Here is a 21,101-nt window from a genome sequence, read left to right on the forward strand (position 1 = left end):
CAGGACAGCTCACCTCCTTGGAGGTGGACTCTATTCTAGAGAAGAGTAGAGCCCTTCCACATTGTGGGCAGGAATGTAAACTTGTGCAGCCACGGTGGAGGTCAGTATGGAGAGTCCTCAAAACACTAACACTAGAAGTCCCACTTGACCAATCCATTCCTTATTTAAACATCTTCCTGAAGGAGTTAAACACATCAGATTACAGTGATCCATTCAGGCCCGTGTTTTTAGCAGCGCAGCTCACAACAGCCAAATCTTGGAAGTGGCCTATATGTCTATTAACAGAGAAATGGATTAAATATATAGTATTTATACACAATGGTATACTACTCTGCCATAAAAAGGATGAATCTGAGTCGTCTGTAGGGAGATGGATGCACCTTGAGATAATATGAGGTAAAAGAAAACAGACACATGGCTTGAATATAAATTGGTTTTTTTTTATATGAGAAACCCAGAGTATAAATAACCTACATAGTAAAATAAAAGACAGATCATAGGAAAAGAGGCGATAGATCCCTACACGTGCTTAGAGGAGCATGAGCTGGAGGGAGGGAGAGGAAGGGGATGTAAAAAGAGCTAAGACATGTTCTGTACATGAACCAGCTCTCCACGGGGAATGTAATTATTATGTACCGCAAACATGGACTAATAAAAATAAACTTTAAGAAAGCAGTCAGGGGCAGAGCCACCCTTCTAGGAGAGGAAATAAAACCCAGAGAAGGAGGCTAACAGGTGTTGTAGGAGACAAGGACCTGCAAAGGTGGTCAGAGAACTGACGTTTAGGAAAGTTGAAAAGGAGAAACTGGGCCAGGTGTGGTGTCACACGCCTGTAATCCCGGCACTTGGGAAGCTGAGGCAGGAGGATTGCTGTTAGTTTGAGGCCAGCCTGGGCTATAAAGTGAGCTCATAGCAGCCTGAAGCATATAGCAAAATCCTGCCTTAAAAAAAGACCAGAGAACAAGGGAGGGAGAGAGGGAGAGAGAGAGAGACAGAGAGAGAGAGAGAGAGAGAGAGAGAGACAGAGAGAGACAGAGAGAGACAGAGAGAGACAGAGACAGAAAGAGACAGAGACAGAGAGAGGAGCTGGATTTGAACATAGACACATTTTAAGGAGTTCAGTAAGGCAGAGGCTTTCCGTGGATTTTGATTTAAGATGTTGCCCTTGTGGTGTCTGGATGAGAGGGCCCAGGGCAGAGGCTGCACCCAGGCTTTGCAGGAGAAGCTGGCACTTGTCTCTGGGAGGACCAGCCCATCGTGGCTGAGCCTTGCTTCCACTGTGGTCTCTGCTGCAACCACTCAGCTCTGCCCGGACAGCACGAAGGCAGCCCTGGCGCGTGGCCTGGACGGGCAGGTGAAAGGCAAGCAGGCCCGGGCTGCAGGGTGTGGACCCCTGGTCTCTCGAGCATTGTTCTCAGAAGTCCCTGGGAGCCCGTGAGCATAACACGCCACTCACAGACTGTGTGCACAAGAAAGGGATCCCTCTTTTATACAATAAGATTGAGTTCGATCTCAAGCTCTGGCGGAAACTGCGTTTCATTCAATTTAAGATTATTGAGCCGGGCGTGGTGGCTCACGCCTATAATCCCAGCACTTGGGAGGCTGAGGCAGGGGGATCATTGCGAGTTCAAGATCAGCCTGAGCTTCAAAGTGAGCTCAAGGCCAGCCTGAACTGCACAGTGATACCCTGCCTCAAAAAAAAGAGATTATTGCCCTCACCCCTGCCTTACCTCTTCTGGGGTTTTGTTTAAGTACTAGGCTTTACATGGGGTGGCAGAGGGGCTGGGCAGTGGGCCGGGGTTCCATCCCCAGGGCTGCTGGCACAGCCGGAGTCTGCTGGGCTGCTGCTCTGTCTGTCTGGTGTCCACTCACCAGCAGGAGTGGCTGTGAGACACCATCCTGGAACCCCGGACATGCGCCTTCTTCATGTCTGGCCTGGTCTGTCCACGTCAGGTCAGGGCTAGGACCCCGAGGAAGCTCCACTGCTGAGCTGGAATCCCAGGGCCCTGCAGCCCTTTTCCCTGTTCTATGCCCTGCAGGGCACAGGGAACCCTCGAGACCTCTCTGGCTCCACCCAGAAGAGGGTACAAAGATTCCTTTGCTAGGATTGCAAATGACATCAAGTTTCTACCATTTCCCAGTCCGCCCCCAGGATCCAGTCAGGATAGGGGCACGAAACGGACAGAATTCATGACCTTCATACATACTAACATATCAGGCCTTGTAACTTCCTCTTTGACTGTACACCACCTGCCCAAATCGGGAAAGTTTATTTAGTGTTTTGGAATGGGGTGGGGAGGGGTGTTAGGGTCTGGTGACTTAAAATTCAACAGAGTCCTTTGTGGTCTTGTGTGTTCTTGATAAATAAAAACTAACCTAGCTTAGTGAACAGGGGCGGGAGAAGGGTTTACTAGAAAAGCCAGAGAAGGGGCACAGATTGGGGTAGAGGACAAGTGAAAGAACCAGGCTCCGTGGCAGGCAGCTCAGCCAGCTTGGCCATCCGTGCTCTCCAGATGGAAGCCACGGCTTTCCGTCAAGCGGAGTGTGGGCTTTGGAGTCTGATCAGCAGGCACGAGTCCAGGCTTTGCAGATAAGCAAGTTACTTAATATATCAGTAGAATGCAGTGAAATAAGACAGAAACCCACATTTCACGTAGGAAGGAGTTAGCACAGCAAAAATCAGAAAGGTCAGAAGCAGGTTCTGTGCTGAGCATTTGGGGAGAACTCTCAGGGCCAGACTGTAACAATGAAGAAGGTGAGGGGTCTTAAGAAGTCACTACAAGCACTGGGCCAAAGAAATGCACCATCTTGGCTGCTACCCATGGATCAGGAGGCAGCTTTGTTGCAATTACTAACTCCAGAGCTATGGCTTGTCTGCTGAATCTGGACCTACGTACAAACCATGAACACCCTGCACCCTGGAAACCAAGGTGCTGCATGGTTAAATTCCATGATCCTCCTTGTCAGTAGAAACAACCTCAGCCAAAGAAGTGCAGCAATAGCCTCACTTCTGCCTGTTAGTGTCTGACAAGGGCGTCTGCATAGGAGTGCTTAAGTCATATCCACCCTGATAGCTGCAAGGGAGTCAGAGCAAGCTTGTGCTCAACTCTCCCACCTCTGGAGTGCAGGCCACATCACACTCTGGAAAGAGGCTGCAGTGGCTCTTGGCTTAGCCAGCTCTGAGTACATGCAATGTTTACTTTCTGTGGGCTTCAAATCTGCAAAATGGACACATTGTCTATTTCAAAGGGTCTTTGTGAGAATTCAGTTACTCTTATATGTAAAGTTCTTGCCAGCTTTCTTGTGTTAAGATATCCTCTACCAGGAATTTGAAACTTAGAATGAAGCAGGAGAGAGAGAGAGAGAGAGAGAGAGAGAGAGAGAGAGAGATTCATTTTTTTAAAAAAACCCTTAGAAACAACACAAAGATCATAAATTTCCTGATTTCATTGACTTCTATGTCTAGCTCCATTATGAATACTTTAATGTGTCTGAATATTCTATTTATTATAGACATTTATGGCATCAGTGAGAGGAAATGCAGTTTCCAATATTAAAATAATAATTGCAAAATGCAAGCATAATGCCAAGTGACAATGACAGCCATTCATTTGGGCCCAGATTAAATCAAGAGCTTTCTTTTCTTCTCTGTTATCAGTGCAGTTTATGGAAATGTGCTACTGTCTAAATGAATTGTGACTCAAACCTCAAACATTAGCCAACAAAACCTATCAGCATCTGACTGGGAATTTCAAATGGCCACATTTCCTAATAGGTCACTGTCTATCACATCTGTCTCAGTGCCAAGGGGGTAGAATTTTTGAAAGTTACTGTCTGAGGGAATGACTGACCTGCTGTACTTCTGAATATATTTGTATATGAGGTCACGAGCCAGCCTTAGACTTAGCTCTGAAATTTCGGACAAGCTTCCAAAATTATTGCGACTACTTTGATATGTGATAGATGCAGACATTTTCAGCCAAATGCTTTGTTTATGGACATTTGTGAGGACAGAAGAGCCTCAAGCCTCAAATAAACTTCTTAAGGTATTATCTGAGATAGAGTGAGGTCTGATTGAAGAAATACTGATATCAATGAAATTGTCTTAGAGTAGGATGCAAGATGGGGTTCCAAACTGCTTCACCAGGTGGGAAGCCTTTTGGGGTTTTAAGAAAGGATGCTGATGGGAATCAGTTCACAGAGATTCTGTTCCAAATTGTCCTAAGTTAATGAACTTCTCTGGGCTTCAGAGGCTCGTGTGTGTAGGAAGAGAGGCTGATGGTTATAATGCTCTGCTATTCCAGATGATAGGTAATATACAGTGGGTAGCTATTACAAGATGGACAAGCACCGTTCTGGGGCCGCTTGTGTGCTGATTTAATCTCAATAGCAATGCTTTGAGGTAGGTGTTTATAGACTGTCGCGAGGATCAAACAAGGTCACAGATGCAAAACAGTTCATGGATACTGCCAAGGGTAGAGCCGCCCGCACACCTGCTGTCCTTTTCTTATCAGTGAGTTGCTGTGATCATTTCTAAACACCTAGCTGAGTTCTTGGAGCGCTCATGGACTCCTTAAGCATTAGTTGGTCCGGCATGATGGTGCATGCTGTAATCCCAGCACTTGGGAGGCTGAAGCAGGAGGATTGCTGTGAGTTCAAGGCCAGCTTGGGCTATGTAGTGAGTTCAAGACCAGCTAAGCTACAGAATAGGACCCCCCAAATAAAAAAATGAATACATAAATAAATAAACATAAAAGCATTAGCTGTTGTTACTTTGTTGATGAATTCTTATTTCATCATTGTTATCTGTCTGTTCATCCAGACTCCTTGATTTGGGTCAAACACTGTCTTCAAAATGCTCTCTGTTGATTAATAGACTCAATTCTTGGTCTATCAAATATCAAGGGCCAAGTTATGTTCCAGCCACTGTTCTAAGACGCTGCCTTGGGCAAGGCAGACCAAAGTCCTCTGCTCATCATTGCCGTTTTAAAGCGATTGCAAGGGAAGTTCCTAGTATATAAATTATTAAATCAAAAATACACAGCAAGGAAAACGTGAAGAGATGTTTAGGCAGGAGATCAGAGGATACGACTTTAAGTCTGGAGCAGTCAGCCAGTCTTGGGCTAAGCCAGCAGGCCCCTCCAGTGGGTGGGGTTCACTTCCTGGGAACCAGAGCATGCAGGGGAGATGCCGGGGCTCAGGCTCCAGTTCTCAGCTGTTTGCCCATGTGGGGGTCTAAGTGCCTCTCAGGCGCAAAGCCAGGTCCCAGCAGCGGGCGACCTCAGGCCCCAGCCGCCCAGCAAGCAGGCAGGAGGGCGCGATGTCGGGGGACTTCTGCTTCAGCCTCCTTTGACTATGTGGTCACTTGGTCAACGTTTTGTCAAAGCAGTGAGAACACAGATTGAAGGTCTCTGTCTCCGCACAGAATCTCCGGAGACTGGAAGCCGTGCATTGGTCTCCTCACTGGTCTGCTCAGCCACCTCTTTCCAGCAAACTCACTTGGGCAAATCATTGTGGCCAGTGGCCTTGATGAGCCAGTGACCAGGACAGGTCTGGTCCTCAGCCGAGCTGGCTGGGAGGCCCGCGGTCCATGGCACTCACCAGGAGACCCCCGTCCAGGGGGCCTGAGGGAGGCTTCGATTTAGGGAAAGGTGGTGAGAAGCGTGCTCCAGGATATTTCAGAACAGCCATTTCCAAATTCTACCTGGTGAGGCTGTCTTTGTAACAGAGTCAAAACCCAACACCAGACAAAACTGAAAAGAAACAAAATCGAATGGTAACAAACTCAATTCAAGGGGGATGAATGAGAGAAAGCGTTACTGACCTGTAGACTGCTAACAGCTTTGTGTGGTTTTGGCATGAAGGTAATGCTCATCTCATAAAATAAGTTCAAAGTGTTTCCTCTGCTTCCGTTTTCTGGAGCAGGTGGTAGAGACTTGGGGTCCGTTTTTCTTTAAATAGTGGCAGAGTTAACCAGTGGAGCTGTCTGGGCCTCCTGCCTTCTGTTTTAGAGGACGATTATTGACTTGATTTCTTTAATAGTATAGTCTTACTTTGATGATCAGTGTCTCACTGGGTGAGTTTTGATAGATTGTATCTTAAAGGAACTTCAGTTAAGTTTCAGAAACCAAGTTTCTGAGCCTTGAGTTGTTTATAAGATTCATAGTTTCTTTTTATATTCCTGGATTATTGGTGATGGGACCTCCTGTCACTTCTGATGGTGATTTGTATCTTTTCTCTCTCTCTCTCTTTTTTCTTTGTTAGTTTTCCTAGAGGTTTAATAATTTTACTATTCTTTTCAAAGAGCCAGCTTTGGGTGTTAATGATTTTTTTCTATTTTCAATTACATTGATTTCCCCTATAATTTTTATTCCTTCTTTTCTTTTGCTTATTTTGGATGTAACTTCCTCTTTTTTCTAGTCTCCCAGTTAAAGCTTAGATTATTGATTTCTAGATCTTAATATGGAGTATACGTTTTAATCCTATAAATTTCCTTTTTTGTACTAGATCACACCGATTTCGGCCAGCTCTGTTTTCATTTTCACTTAGTTTGTTTTTAGTTGACTCTTCAGTAGTCAGTTCTACATCTTGGTTTACTTCACATGTGACTTTTCGGAGATTCTCTGTTATTGCACTAAGTGTGAGACGTGTCACTTTCCTGTACGTCTCTAAATTCAATCTGATATTTTCAAAACTCGAGACCCTCCTTGCAGATGAGAAATCCAGTCTGGGCTTCGGGGATGCTCTTTCGGATCATGCTCAGAACTCAGGGTCTTACACAGGGCGAAATACTTTGTTTTCTGTTGAAATCTCCTTGTCCAACTTTGAATTGGTCTTTGAAAGAGAACAACTTGGACACAGTTTAACCCAGGTTTCAAAGCTATGGTGCTCAGCACCTTTGTGTCCTCCTCCGAGAGCCGCCTCATTATAGATGTGTCCCCTCTGGAGGCTCTTCATGAGAGCTGGCCCAGTGTTTCAGGACCCACTAGACCCACTGTGTCCCCAGGATTCTTAAACTCCTTTCCCACTAAACCTCCTCTGCTTCCCCCGACTCTCGAGCACTGACCGCAAGTCTAACTAGTGGTTTTTGAGATGACCCCACGTAACCCTGTCAGGGTGGGCTTGGAGGAAGTGTCTCATTTAGAGCTTTCATCTCAGCAAGTGAGCGTAGACAGATGATTACTTCCCTCTTGAGAAGAAGTGGTGGGAGCAGAGGCCAACCACGCATGAAAGACTCAGTCAACTATCAGTTCCCCTTCCTAGGGTTATGCTGAAATGCTCACCATGCAATCGGGGATCATGTCAGGTCTCTGTTTTGGACCAGCCACTTACCATGCTGCATGAGCTTTGGGGAGATAATATAGCGAGACAATTTTTTGGAATATAAATTCCTTATGGGAAAGAGAGCTTATGGTGTGGTTAAAAATCCAGAGTCTGAATGGAACCTCTCAAGGCTCAAATCCAAGCTCTACACCGACTATCTGTAGGACTTTAAGCAAATTAACCTCTGTATATTGCAGCCTCTTCTTCCGAGACAGGAATAATATGGGATCTATCTTCCTGGATCATTAAGAACATTAAATGAGTTTCCATTGCAGTGCCTGGCATAAAAGTGCAATAGAAGGCAAGCCAGACCTCCACGCCATCTCCGCTGAGGTTGTATTAGATGTGAAGATCTCTGGTTACTCCGCTCTGGGTATTTGTTGCTGTTTAGAAAGCTTACAGACCCTTAAAGTTTTATAACCCCAATCAGTATTTTATTGAGTTCAAAGTAATGGGCAGCTGACGACTAGTGGTTACAGGGTCAGCCGCAGGTGGCTGGCGTCTGCCTGCGTTTGCACACATGTGTGTGTGAGTGTGTGAGGTGGGAGCAGGGCTTAAGGCACGCTAGTTTCATCTGGATAAAGAAGCAGAAAAACAGGGTGAGCAATATTCTGCAGACTTAAAGATCCCACTGAAAGTAGCTGTTCTCCGCCATTCCCGAGATCCCTGACTGCCATGATTCCCCAGAGGATAAAGCAACTTTTCTTAACAGGAAGGCCTGTTCCTCAGTGAATTCCCTTTCCATTCATCTTCAAATGACTTTTCTGATGTGAGCATTGTTGGATATGCACAAAAAGGGGAAGAGGGGGGCAGAGGTGTGGGGGTAGATTTGCATAAGTATAAATACAGTGTGTGTACCCATATTTAAATGATATACTGATAATATTGTGTCCCAGCTCACAGTGAAAGCTAATTAATTCAGCTATTGAGATGATAATGGTTTCTTTCTCAGTTAATACCAGAGTTTTTTTAAAAACCCTGCAAAAGTGTTCTAGGCATCGTCTCTGACTCATCTTGGAATAAGGAGTTTTATCCTGTTAACTATTAAGCTGTCTATCAGTATCTATGACAGTCTTTGAAGGATTCATTCCTGGAAGGAGGTGGAGATTATCAGCAGAGTATTAGTGGTGACTCATGCAGGGTAAAGTGGTCATTGAGCTCCTCTTTGGTGCTAGGAAGGAAAGGTTCTCTTTTTCTTTTAGTTGGTTTTAGAACATGCTTTTCTGTCTGCACTGTCAGTGTCACTGATCTGAAATGCAGTCTCCTTCCTGACTTTATTTCTTTGGATATGGCATTTAGGAAAATGTTAAAACATTTCCTACCAAACTTCATGCCTGCTGACAAATCCACAAAGCAAGTCTGTGACTATCACCTTCCCACGCCTAGACTTTCCTTCAGCCTCTGTTTTCACCTTTAGTTACCAGACACTGGGATGTCCTCTCTTCTCCTCCTGTCTGTGTCTCCCTGTCTGGTTCAGGCACTGATGACTGCTCAGATGCGTTATGCAGGATGTGCCCAGTCCCCGCTCTGGCTTTACTTGCTCCAAGGAGCCTCCACGAAGAGTAGGTTGTGCCTCCCATGTCAAATACTTTAATGGCTTCTCTCTTCATGGTGAAGACTTGAGTCATTTAATTCCATTCTGCTCCCACCGTGTCCCATTGCCTATCTCCTGCTAATTCTCCTAACCCTAACACTTCCGCCATTTTGGATTAGCCACCCTCCCGCCATTTTGGATTAGCCATTCTTCCTTCGAATTTCTATAGCACCCAACCTTTGCTCATTTCCCAGAATAATTTTCCTCCTTCATGGTCCATGTCTCAAAATCCTACTTATTCACCAAGGCCTTTCCCACAAATTCTTCTTCCTCATAAAGCCTTTTATAATCCCCCCTATTTTGGAATTAGGTAGGGTCACTCCCAGCCTGTATAATGCCTTTTCCTAGAGATATTTGACTTTAAGAGGATGGGAAATCATCATACTAAAAATCAAATTTTTGTTTTGCCTGCCACCTGCAAAGTGTCAAAATAAATATGTAAATTTCCATGCCTGCGTGAAATTGCTGCCCTTCCCCCTTACGTGTGGTTCGGCCTCTACAAGCATATGGTGAAGCTCTGAAACAATCACTTATGCTCCTACATTCCAATAATTAGCCAGCCAGCAATGACTTCATCAGCATCCTAGCGCTCAACTTTGTGTTACGTCTCGGATATATTTCATCATCCAACTAAACTGGGCTCTCTAAAGATTAGAATATCTTACTCATCTTGGTATCTTCCAGGTCAGAGAATGCAGCTTCTAGATAGAAGGTGTTTAATATTAAGTTACTCTTGTGACCCACAGGAGGTGGTAGAGATTCAGACTATTACCTTTAGAATATGATTTCCTGACTTTGAATCCTCTTGATTCACTTATTAACCATGTGATCACGGCCAACATATTCACCTTTCTTTACCTTGTTTTCCTTTTATAATGTGCAGAGGCATAAAATAACCTTCATCATAAAATTGGTGTAAGGGCTGAATAACACAAGGTAGACATCAAGTGAGAATAACAGCAAGCACCTGTTTGAAATGTTACTATCATCCAGCAGTCCGCTAAAACGGGAAGGATGTTTGTCTCGATTCTCAGCTGAAGGCAGTGGACACTAAATGCCTCGTGAGTTAGTTTTGAAGAAGTTTCCTGGTGGATAGCTAGGAACTAGTTACCCGCCTCCCCGATTGGGGGTTTGAAGAGGGCAGTGGTGGGGAGCTGGAGGTCTTGCACAGTGGGAGTCATGTGATTAGTGCCGTGCATCCTTCACCCCACTGCAAAGGTGGCTCGCTGCAACACAGAGAGCTTTTATGACAATTGGAAAAGGGTGTTCCTTCCCCCGGTAAAACCTGTTCCCAGAGGAATCCTGCTTCCCCAAGTCCAATGATGTGCTCCTCAACGTGATGACCATGTATATGTATGTATGCATTTCTGAGAGAGGAGAGACACAGGACTGATGTCTGACTTGCACCCGAGAAGTCAAAGACAGGAGGGAGGAGGGCTGCCGGTTTCTGACTGAGGGGGAGACAGATTTCTCTCCCACAGTGTTTGCTGGACTAGAGAAGCCACCATGAAGTTGTCAAGTCCATGCCAAGTAGACCACACAGAGAAACCTCAACACAGAGTCCAAGATGGCAAAGAAGGCGCCCTCAGCTCTGACGGAAATACCCAAAAGCCATGATCCGAGGGGGAGGTTTATGCTGGCTTGGTTTCATGCCATGGTCCTCCGACCCCAAGGCAGAGCTGCCCGGTGGAAGGTTCCACCACAGATTTCACATCTGACATGCACGAATTGTCTAGTTCTGGTATTTTTCAGTAGTATTTTTGGATGACAGTTAACCACAGGTAACCAAAACCTCAGGACAGGGTACCAGGCAAGCAAGCACGCCCCTGTCACCTGTCCTGTGTCCCACAACATTTCCCCACTCCCCCAGCTTTGACTCTGGAAGTATCCATCCAGAATTTGATTAGCCAGCTGGAGGAGAAGCAGTGGAAGTGGAACATGGCGGCAGGAGACTGTGCAAAGCTGGTCCCTCCTGTCCCCGGGTCTGGGCATTTTACCTATCACAGACTGCAGCTGGGTTGCAGCTTCTCGAGGGAGTTGTTTGCTTTGAAATCAAGGCTGGCATTTTTTATTACCATGCCAGGCTGGCATATTAAGCACTGAATTGAAACCCTAAATGCAACTTTCACCCTGAATTTCATGTGAGCAGCAACACGGTTTTTGAGACTCGGTTCATTACTAATTTCCTGTGCTGACTACATCCACACTGATGGGTCCCTGTGCCCGCTCGGCCCGGCTCAGCCTCCCACCCGAGACCCTGCGATGCTGACTCGCCACGTTTAGCACGCTGCGTGAATTTCCCTTCAGCCAACCTTCAAAGGCTAGGACGGCAGGGTAAATTATTCACCTTTGTAGCACCGGCACCCAGCGCTCCCTGGCACACAATTGTCTCCTAATAAAGATTATATGAAAGTCATTTGTCTTAAAAACCAGCTAATATGGCTTCCTAAGAAAGGCTATAATTCAAACTTGTCTACATTTTGAGAGAGAAATTAAAAAAGCAGCAGCCTTCTCAACGGTCCAGGGGGATTGGGAGCATCCTTTGTTCCCAGCAGGTGCAAGGGTTTCCTGGGTGTTGGCCAGAAGGTTGTGAAGAACGATCTGGCAGCTCTGACTCCACTGTGCTATCCCGAGGGGTTTTGGGGGCCTTTCTGTTGCTGTTTCGTTTTTACGCATTTTAGTGTTTCTTTTGCAGGTTTCTTCAGGAGAAGCATCACCAAAAACGCTGTGTACAAGTGCAAAAATGGTGGCAACTGCGTGATGGATATGTACATGCGGAGGAAATGCCAGGAGTGCCGGCTAAGGAAGTGCAAAGAGATGGGGATGTTGGCTGAATGTATGTATACAGGTATTCACTCCAGCCACTAAGTTCCACCAAAAATCTCTTAAGGAGGCGGTTGCCAGGTAACCACACCACCGGGACAATACGCCACATGCTACCCGGGGAACCCACACGCCATCTAGGCTCTTGGAAAGGGTCATGAACCATGGACACTGTCCGAGCTGCCAGCTAGAGGGCATTGTGGCAGCTGAAAGAAATGGTTGTTGTTTGTTTATTTGTTTTGCTGCAGGAATTACACATGGAGGGAGAAGAGGGCATCCAATCATAATGAAAATACTGTGTTTTCAGGAGCTACAAAGAATGACATTCTGACACTTCCCCCCAGATTTGATTTTAATATACTTCTTATTTATCACTTAATTAGCATAAAACTCACAATTGTAGAAGAAAATAAGAATGCTACATAAAGTATAATCATCTGTGAATTGTCTAAATAGAGTTTTAAACCAAGTCCCTTTTTAAAAATCTGTCTTCCCTTTGTGTGGCTCTGAACCAATTTGTATAGGCTCACACAGGAAATTAACTACTCCGAGTTTAATATAATTTTGTCCCTCAATCTGATAAAGAAACACTGTATTAACTGCTGGCTTTGTGAGGAACCATAATCTTCATCAAAAATTGGAATGCATGTTAGTATATAACACAATTAATTTTTCATCCTGCAAATTCTACAGCCAACTCAGATTCTGAGATATGTCTCGTTCCTCCTCAAAACACAAATAAATAAACAAATGTCACCAAGGGGACGATAACATTCAGGGAGGGAATGCCACATGAAAGAAAAGCGTGCAGAAAGTGACTCCAGTTCCATTGTTCCCAAACGACACAGGCGACCGGGATGGACCCAAGGGAACAGTGTGTGCAGCTGGGGAAAATAGGCCTGTGTAAACAATCCAGCCCGGGGGATGAAAGTTTTATGGTGCCGATCACAATCTCATTCGGCGTGTGAGAGACAAGAGCTGACCTCGAGGCTGCTGGTGGAATCCAATCCTGCAATGGAAACTCCTACTTTGATACTGGGTGGTTTATGTTGCTCATTACTTAAATATGAACTTGCTCCACTTGAAGCTGAGGGCAGTTTATATAGCGGAATCCCCCTATATAAGTCCATAATGTTATTTAAGAGTACAAACATTTCCAGGAACAAATGTAAACCTTTCATGAATCTATCAAGTAAGTTTCCTGTGCAAAAAACTTCTGGGAACTTTGTTTCATTAACACTGAGAGCAAAATAAAGACATTAAATGGGAGATGCTGTGCTGCACGATTTTCAACTTCTGTTTAAGTATCAATTAAAAGTGAAGTTATATGATCATTCAAAAATGGTCAGTCGCCTTGTGTTAGATTTCTATTCACTTAAAAAAAGTAACCTGGGATAACTGAAGAGAAGGGGCTGGCGCTGGCTCACGGTTTGAGGGGGTTCAGTCCATGAGTGGCTGGACCCCATTTCATTCCTTTCAGACTCCTTGTAGGGGTGCAGAATGGTAACAGTGCAGAATGACCTAAGGACCTCCCACCAGGCTCCATTTCTTAAATGCTCCACCACCACCACTCAGGAGCACAATCCTGGAACCAAGCCTTTAACACATGGGCCTTTGGGGGATATTCAATGTCCAGACTATAGCACTCCTCGGTTATTCTAACCTTTAAAGTATTTTCAATAATCTGTATAGTTGTGAAAATCAACAGGATTTAAAAACTTTCCCTAAAGGATGTTGATTTGTCCTACTCAATAAATTTGATTTTGTGTGTTTAATGTGAGGCTGAGTATACTTCTTATGGTACGGTAATGGGTGAAAGTAATATAGTGTTATATTGTAAACCAGCAGCATTCTGGGTCTCTCAGGCTGAGAAGGAGTATTTTTGTTGACAGAACACCTTGTGCTTTGTGTAAGGCTTTAGGAGCACAGATTTTTCTGCGGAAAATCTCTTTTAGAATGATTTAATTACATCTGACCTATATAAAACTCGATGAGGTTGTGTTATTTGCATTTTACAAATGAAAAATCTGTGTCTCACAGAGGCTGAACTTCACGTGCAAGGTTCAAGTCTCCAGCCTTGGCCTGCTCCTGAGTGAGGGCCCAGAGTCAGTTCTGCATTGAACCGCACAGCTTTCTGAGCTGGCCGTGCAGCGGCTGCTTCAGGGCCACACACCGGACAGAAACTTCAGTGATTGCTGAGGGCTCTGTGTTTGTTTTTTCAGGCTTGTTAACCGAAATTCAGTGTAAGTCTAAACGGCTGAGGAAGAATGTGAAGCAGCATGCAGATCAGACTATGCAAGAGGATGGTGAAGGACGAGACTTGCGACAAGTGACCTCCACCACTAAGCCGTGCAGGGTAATGACAGGCAGTGTGTCTGCCAAAGCCAGCAGCACGGGCTTCTCCAGCCTGGTGACGCGGCTGGCAGGGTTTCCAGTTTGGTTCTGCCTTAAAGTGGATTCCTTCTTTTTAAAATGTGTCAATTTTTATTAGTGCATGTTTGCAGTAGAGTGCTGTTCTCGGTGGGGAGCTGGGACACTTGGTCTTTTTCACCCATCCCCTCCCCTCTCCTCGTCCCTTCCCCGTCCCTTTCTAGGTCCTCTTGCCTGTTAAGAAGGACCTCCCTCCCCGTTTTTATCGTCTGTCTTTTACTTATTTGTGCTGTGGGTTTCTCATAGCTTAAATATAAGCGTGTGTCTGAATCATTTCACTTAATATTGTGGCCTCAAGATGCATCTGTGTTCCTACAAATGATTCCAATTTACTCTTTTTTATGGCCAAGTGGGACTCACTGTGTTTAAATTCCATCTTTTCCTCTACTCTAGACAGAAATTCATGCTTGATATAAACCTTGAAGTGATAGGTAAAAAGCAAAAGCTCTTTTTCCCCTGGTTCCATTCAACTCCAACTATGAAAGGTCTGCCAGTGGGAGGGACTTGGTGTACAGTGAGTGGTGGTCACCAAATTTGGGTGACCATTGTTTCTCCATCGTTGAGAAGGGAGGCTCAAGCTTGGGGGGTGTGAACCCAGCAGAGATTGGTGAAACAGGGCAAATTACATATCTGTGCCCACAGAGAAAAGCCCTGCCTGCTGAGCCACAATTTCTAATGAAATCCTTGGAGCAGCTTCGGACACAGGAGGGGAACAGCAATCAGGGTGACTGAGCAAACATGCTGTGTGTTAATGCACAGGGCGTTTGGAAGAGTTATAATTTGCCATTAGCCAAAACACCAGTGAGCAGCAACTGTCTGAGCTGCTCCTACTCAGTATGATTATACCTTATTGACAGGAGAACTTCATGCATTTTTAGTTTTGCAGATACATTGTTTTGTGTTCATTTCAGAAAAAAAATACTAGAAAAGTATTTGCTACCATGCTGCACCAGGAGCCCTCTGGGATAAGGGAGGAAAGAGCTGACCCAGTTATCCACACTCCTCAGAACAATGATGTTACCAGGGAAAGAGATATCTGGGGTCTGGATTGCTCAGATTGAGGACTCAAGTTTTGGGGGCCAGGAAACCATTCTTCTGTGAAATTCCCGATGCTCACGCTCTGGTCACATGGCCTCTGTCACAGCTACTTAGTTCTAGAGAAACACAAAGATTGACAAAGGCCGTGTCCTGGTGGGGCTTTATTTACAGAACCAGCTGGCTTTGGTCATGGGCCACAGTTTGTGAACCTGTGGTTACAGAACCAACACATCTGGATGGAGCTTCGGTTTAACGCAGGAACCTTCCCTGGTTTGTGGTTAAACCCTCAGCTTCCACCGACCTTTGCTATGCGAGGGCTCAGTGAGCCTCACATCCTCACTATGCTTTATTCCCCAAAAGTACGTGAAAGGACTATGTTGTTATCATAAACAGGGAGATAAGCAGCTTGAAAACAAATTTAGTCAAATACAATCTCTGTCCCACAACCCTAAAAGGGCAATTATGTATACCGCATTAGAGTTCATCGTCCTGTTTGTATGTAGGCACTTTCGAGGGAAACAGAGACACTTTGCCGTTTGCTAACCCAGAGGAAATACCCCTGTGACCACCTCCCTAACACTGTTTATTTTCCTGCCAGTGTAGGAGAAAACCGAACTCACTTCAGATCAACAGCATCTTCTACATTATATCATGGATTCATATAAGAAACAGCGAATGCCTCAGGAAATAACAAACAAAATTGTATGTATAACATCTAAAATACGTTTCCTTAACGTTAACATTTTCTGGAGATTTTACTACCTTGAAGATGAAGTTTATATTAAAATATGTCACTTAAAATGATTCATTCTGAGAATTTAAATTATACACATAAACTTTTAGCGGTGTTAACTGGGGAGGGGGAGTCTCACACCTCTCTTGTTAACAGTAATTCTCCAAAGATCTGAGAAATATGAACTTAGCTCCCAAATTTATTATTTCCATCTGGTTTTTCTTTAGTTTAATTATTTTATATTGATTTATACTTATCTACATATTAACCATCTTTTCTCAAAATTTAGTTAAAAGAAGAATTCAGTGCTGAAGAAAATTTCCTCATTTTAACGGAAATGGCTACCAGTCATGTACAGGTTCTCGTAGAATTCACAAAAAAGCTTCCAGGTATTTTTAAATTTTAAAAGTTAATATTTATTGAGTGTGTGAATATGTGACACAGATTACATTAACCATTTTATATGTGATGTTTTAATCCTCAAGGCATTCGTGTGTGATCAGATCTATTATAACTGTTATTCTTAATGTAGTTATTTCTCTGCTATGCTGTATAATACTCTTGTGACACCAAGTCAGGTCTTCTCACTATAAAATGGAACCCTCTCACATCTGGTTACTGTATCATCTCATGTGCCTAATTACTATAGACATGAAAGGTTAGAGCCAGAAAGCATATTTAAAATCACTTGTAATTTTCCAAATAGATAAAACTTGGAACTTTGCAACGATGTTATTTATCTCCTTATTTGCTCCATAAGTAGTTGTTGCGATCTACTCTGAACTACATGGTTAGCTCTTACCTTCTTTGGAAACAGTTAAAGACCATTATATTTGTGCTAGACACAAACACATTGCTGTTTGAAAAGAGAAGAATTAGTTGCCTATTAGTTGTGGCTGAGAGATACAGGCGGCCTTCAGAGAGGACTATATTTGAGATGAGTTGAAAAGATGCAAGAGCTTTCCAGTCAGTACTGAGGAGAAGGATATTCCCAGCTTGTGGAAAGGTAACGAGGCATCACCAAACCGGGACGATCACAAGTAGGAGAGAGACAGAGTGTGACAATACTGTAGTGTTGGTGGCAGGCTTCTTGGGGGGATGCTAAGGGCTGAGGAATTTAGCCCTGTTCCTTGGCGACAGAGATTTCCGTGACATTGACTTTTGTGAAGAGGGAAATGAAGAAACTTTTGTTGCAGAGATAGACCTTGATTTTATTCGCATAAGATGGGTTTGAATGGCAGGCAGAATCAGTTAGTAGACTATGAAATCATCCCAGAGGAGGGGCTTGGAAGAAAGCCGCCTAGTGAGAGACGAGACGAAATACAGTAAAAGCTGATGGGACCTGGTGAACATCTGTAGGTGCGAGGGACAGTGGAGGGACTTTTTGAGTCATGCGATGGTGCCAGTACAGAAACTGGAATGCAAGAATCTTCGACCTCAAATTCTTTCTGTCCCTGTCAATGTCTGACTCATCAGGTTAAACTGTTTCACTTTTGCATTAGAATCCCATGTGTCAGAGCATTACCATAGATACCTTATATGTCCCTGCAACACTGTGATATTAGATCTCAGAAGGTAACTTCTGATGTAGGATTTTAATTAGATATGTTAATCTCCCTTCTTTGGCCAGCATTCTGCTTTTGTTTTATTAAATGTGTCACAGATAGATATAAACCTACCTAGAACTCATAAAATGTGGGGAGAAAGTTCTTATTATCATTGAAATATCAATATTGAGTTTTCATCTTTTATTAAAAGTGGAAGAGAAATTTAATTTGTTATATGCTAATGAAGGTGAAGACAATCTTGATCGAAAACCAAGATTACAGAACCATGCAAGGGGAAAGAACGGAGGAAGTGAATGCCGGATATTTTTGTTTATGGGGAAAGATTTATGCAGTTTGAATGGTCAGCTGGTAGGACCAAGCAATAATTGTAGATGGGAAAAAGATCCCATTCATAAGAAGTCAGCTCATCTGAAAGTACGGGCAGTGTCTTTACATCTCTTCTCCTGTGCCTCACCTCCTTGAGGGAGAGTACAGCTTACATTCAAAAAAATAAAAATAAAAATAAAAATACAGAAAAAAAGCAAAAAACTCTCAGAAGGAAAAAATAATTTAACAATAATTATAGAAATGACATTACTATAAATAGCAATGTTAGCAGTATGCCAACACTGAAGGATAGGTTTTTGTTTTGCTTTTTTGTCTCAGGAATCAAACTCAGGACCTTGTGCTCAGCAGCCAAGTACTTGTGCCGCTGAGCTGTATCCCTGCCCCCAAAAGGTTGCTTTGTGAAAACAATGGAATCCTGAGTTTGCAGAGCAGACCCCACACCTGGCCCCGGGCACTGTCCAGGGTGCTGGAGACCCGAGGAGATGGAGGGGTGACTCTGACCCTCGCCCTGGCTTTTGGGTTCCCCAGGACTGCTCAGCACTGCTCTTGTATTTAAATTTCCATTGCCACATAATCCTTTCTTAAGTCATTTAGGCTCTGATGGCATTATTTACCCCTATTAATGTGTGCATGTGTGTGTGTGTACCAGGGTGCACACAAGCTTGTGTTTGGTTCCCCATTCATTCACCCATTCATTGAATCATCTAACACATAATTCTGGGTTACCTATCACGTGCCAGGCATCGGTGATGCAAATGTAAATAGAACAAAATCTCTGCCTCAAGAAGTTTAAGCTTCAACAGAGATGCCAATGGACAAATAGGCAAATAAGTACTTGTCCACCATTATGCCAGGGAATGGCAAATTCTGTGAACGGGAATAAAGCAGGGGTGAGGTCAGGAGCAAGTGAGTGCTGGGGACCCTGCTTTAGGTAGGATAACCCCAGAGCGGGGATCTGAGGGTGCAGGGCGGGGTGGGGGATGGAGGTCTCTGGAAAAAGCATTCATCCCTGAGGCAAAAACCAGCTCACAGGCTCACAGCAGAGCTGGGCGTCAGTGTGGCTGAGACGGGGGAGGAGAGCAAGGTCCAGGACCACGCAGGCCTGGCTGAGAGCTCTGCATTCCCCAGGTGGGGCTTTCTTCATTTAGGCTGGAGATTCTTCCCCATAGTTTTCTGGGTTTGCCCACGGTGGACGGCCCTGTTCTGAGCTCCGAGGAGATTTCTCCACTTGGCCCTGATAGATTTTGTAGGGGTAGGGTGGAAGGTGCTCCTTAGCCTCTCAGTTTGACTAAAAGGTTCAGGGGTCAGCCAAATATTCTAGACATGCATGAAGTATTTTTTCTAGCCGTGGAAACCTCTGTTCTTTAAAGTTGACCCTGCACACCAGATGTGACCCACATAATGACCCCAAAAGAGCCTGCTTGCCTCCTTTTTTTGAAGGTTACTTCATCCAAAATCAGTCTGTCTCTGCCATAGTATTTGGGATCTGCTTTTGCTTAACCCGTTTGTTAAATCCTGCTCAATGAACATACGAGGTAGCTTCTATTTGAGGATTGTAATACTCAGTGGACTTAGTGTGAATTCCCTAATGTAAAAAAATTACAAAATCACTTTATAGAAGTGTTTTACCCAGGTGCCAACGGTGATGATGAAATTTTACTATGTGTATATAATGTTATACATAGAACAAAACAGTGTGCAAAACAGCTCCTTAATACAGATTTGATTATTGTCTTCACTCAGGATTTCAGACTTTGGACCACGAAGATCAGATTGCTTTGTTGAAAGGGTCTGCTGTTGAAGCTATGTTCCTCCGTTCAGCTGAGATTTTCAGTAAGAAACTTCCAGTGGGACACGTTGACCTATTGGAGGAAAGAATCCGAAAGAGCGGTAAGCGCCTTGCTTCACGGTGAGAGAGTTTGTTTCCACGAGAAAAAGCTGGCTGACTCCCAAAAGCAGGCTTTTATTGACCTTATATGACCTTATGTGCCTACTGTCACTGGAAAGAAGATTATTATAAAAAGGTTTGTAGGCTCACAAAGATATGTGATGTAGGTGGACAAAGGAAGCTTCAAATAACAAAATACAAGCATACTTTCTTTACTGCATTAAGATGAGGGGTCAAAGGGAGACTTTGTAAACAGTAAAAATTAGTCTGATGTTTACAAAGTAGCACAAAAACTGGAATAATTTAGTCCAGAAAAAGAGGCACTTATTCAGAATCTTCAGATATTAAATAGTACATATCCAGCAATTGTTCATTTTTATTCAAAATAAGAATGAATTATGATAGCAACGTGTATTGTGCAAGCACACACATATACACCCAGGTTCCAGATGCTGTTTAAATCCATATGTGATTTCATCAGATACTTGTAAAAATCTTAATAAAATAAGTGCTGTTACTGTTACATTTTACAGATGAGAAAACTGAGAGAGGTTAAATAACTCGATTAGAGAGGAAGTTTGACTGCAAGGACCATGTGCAATTGTTTTGGCAGTGGGCGGTACGGGGAATTGAACCCAGGCCTCTCACGTGCCAGGCAAGTGCTGTACCAACGAGCGACAGCCTCAGTCCAAGGCAGGAGTCTTCCCCGTGATGCTCTGTAGTACCTCTCGATAGATGGCATGAAAGCTCAGGCAACTCAGCTTATGGAGTCATGCTTTGACGGAGAGGGGCGAGAGCCTTTAAGATTAGTTGCTAGGAATCCTGTACAGTTAATCTAAAGAAGATCCTTAACACAAGACAAGGTCTTGTTTTTCTGAGATTTTGTGTGTGGGTTGCGGAGGACTGAGCGGTGAGGACTTCTCAAGGTCTTACCATTTTCCAACAGCTGGAACGAGTCCCTAGACCTCTAGTGCCAGGACTTTACAAAGAGACCTGAAGGAAAGCATTCAGATGGCACTGCATTTGGGATATAAGGAAAATAACTTAAAAGCGGAAAATAACTTTAAAAAGCTGCCTTCCCATAGTCATGTCTTTCTCTTCTTAATTAAAACCTGAAAGTTATTTTTAAAAATCCCTGTTTCATAGTTTAAAAAAAAATTCCTAAATCTGGAAGTATAGTTAGGGTCACTGGCGGAGTGTAGAGATGTGCTATCCCGAGACATCCACGGATGCGTTTGTTTGATGGTGTTTGAGGGAGTCTGGTGGCCGGGAGGAGGACAGCCAGGCATCGTCCCCTCTCTGATGCCCACCTTCTAGTGGAAAGGGATGAACTAACTGTCCATGGTCAGAAGAAAACGTGGAGAAGAGGTGGAGAGA

The 21,101-nt window shown here is 44.1% G+C and overlaps 1 protein-coding gene across 3 annotated transcripts in view; it reads left to right on the forward strand.

Annotated features, from left to right (window-relative positions):
* The window catches only part of Nr1h4 (nuclear receptor subfamily 1 group H member 4), a 73,338-nt gene that overhangs the window by 37,459 nt on the left and 14,778 nt on the right, over positions 1-21,101 (forward strand). For 2 of the 3 annotated variants that reach the window (XM_063255440.1, XM_005006338.4), the window contains 5 exons: positions 11,613-11,765; positions 13,963-14,096; positions 15,812-15,910; positions 16,231-16,330; positions 19,580-19,726. In XM_063255440.1, coding sequence (XP_063111510.1) covers positions 11,613-11,765; positions 13,963-14,096; positions 15,812-15,910; positions 16,231-16,330; positions 19,580-19,726 — 633 coding nt within the window. The remainder of the gene's footprint in view (positions 1-11,612; positions 11,766-13,962; positions 14,097-15,811; positions 15,911-16,230; positions 16,331-19,579; positions 19,727-21,101) is intronic. The other variant, XM_003476102.4, reaches the window with a different exon arrangement.

The sequence above is a fragment of the Cavia porcellus genome, unplaced genomic scaffold (assembly GCF_034190915.1).
Source record: "Cavia porcellus strain 051 isolate PalLab524CR breed Dunkin Hartley unplaced genomic scaffold, mCavPor4.1 scaffold_8, whole genome shotgun sequence".
Lineage (NCBI taxonomy): Eukaryota > Metazoa > Chordata > Mammalia > Rodentia > Caviidae > Cavia > Cavia porcellus.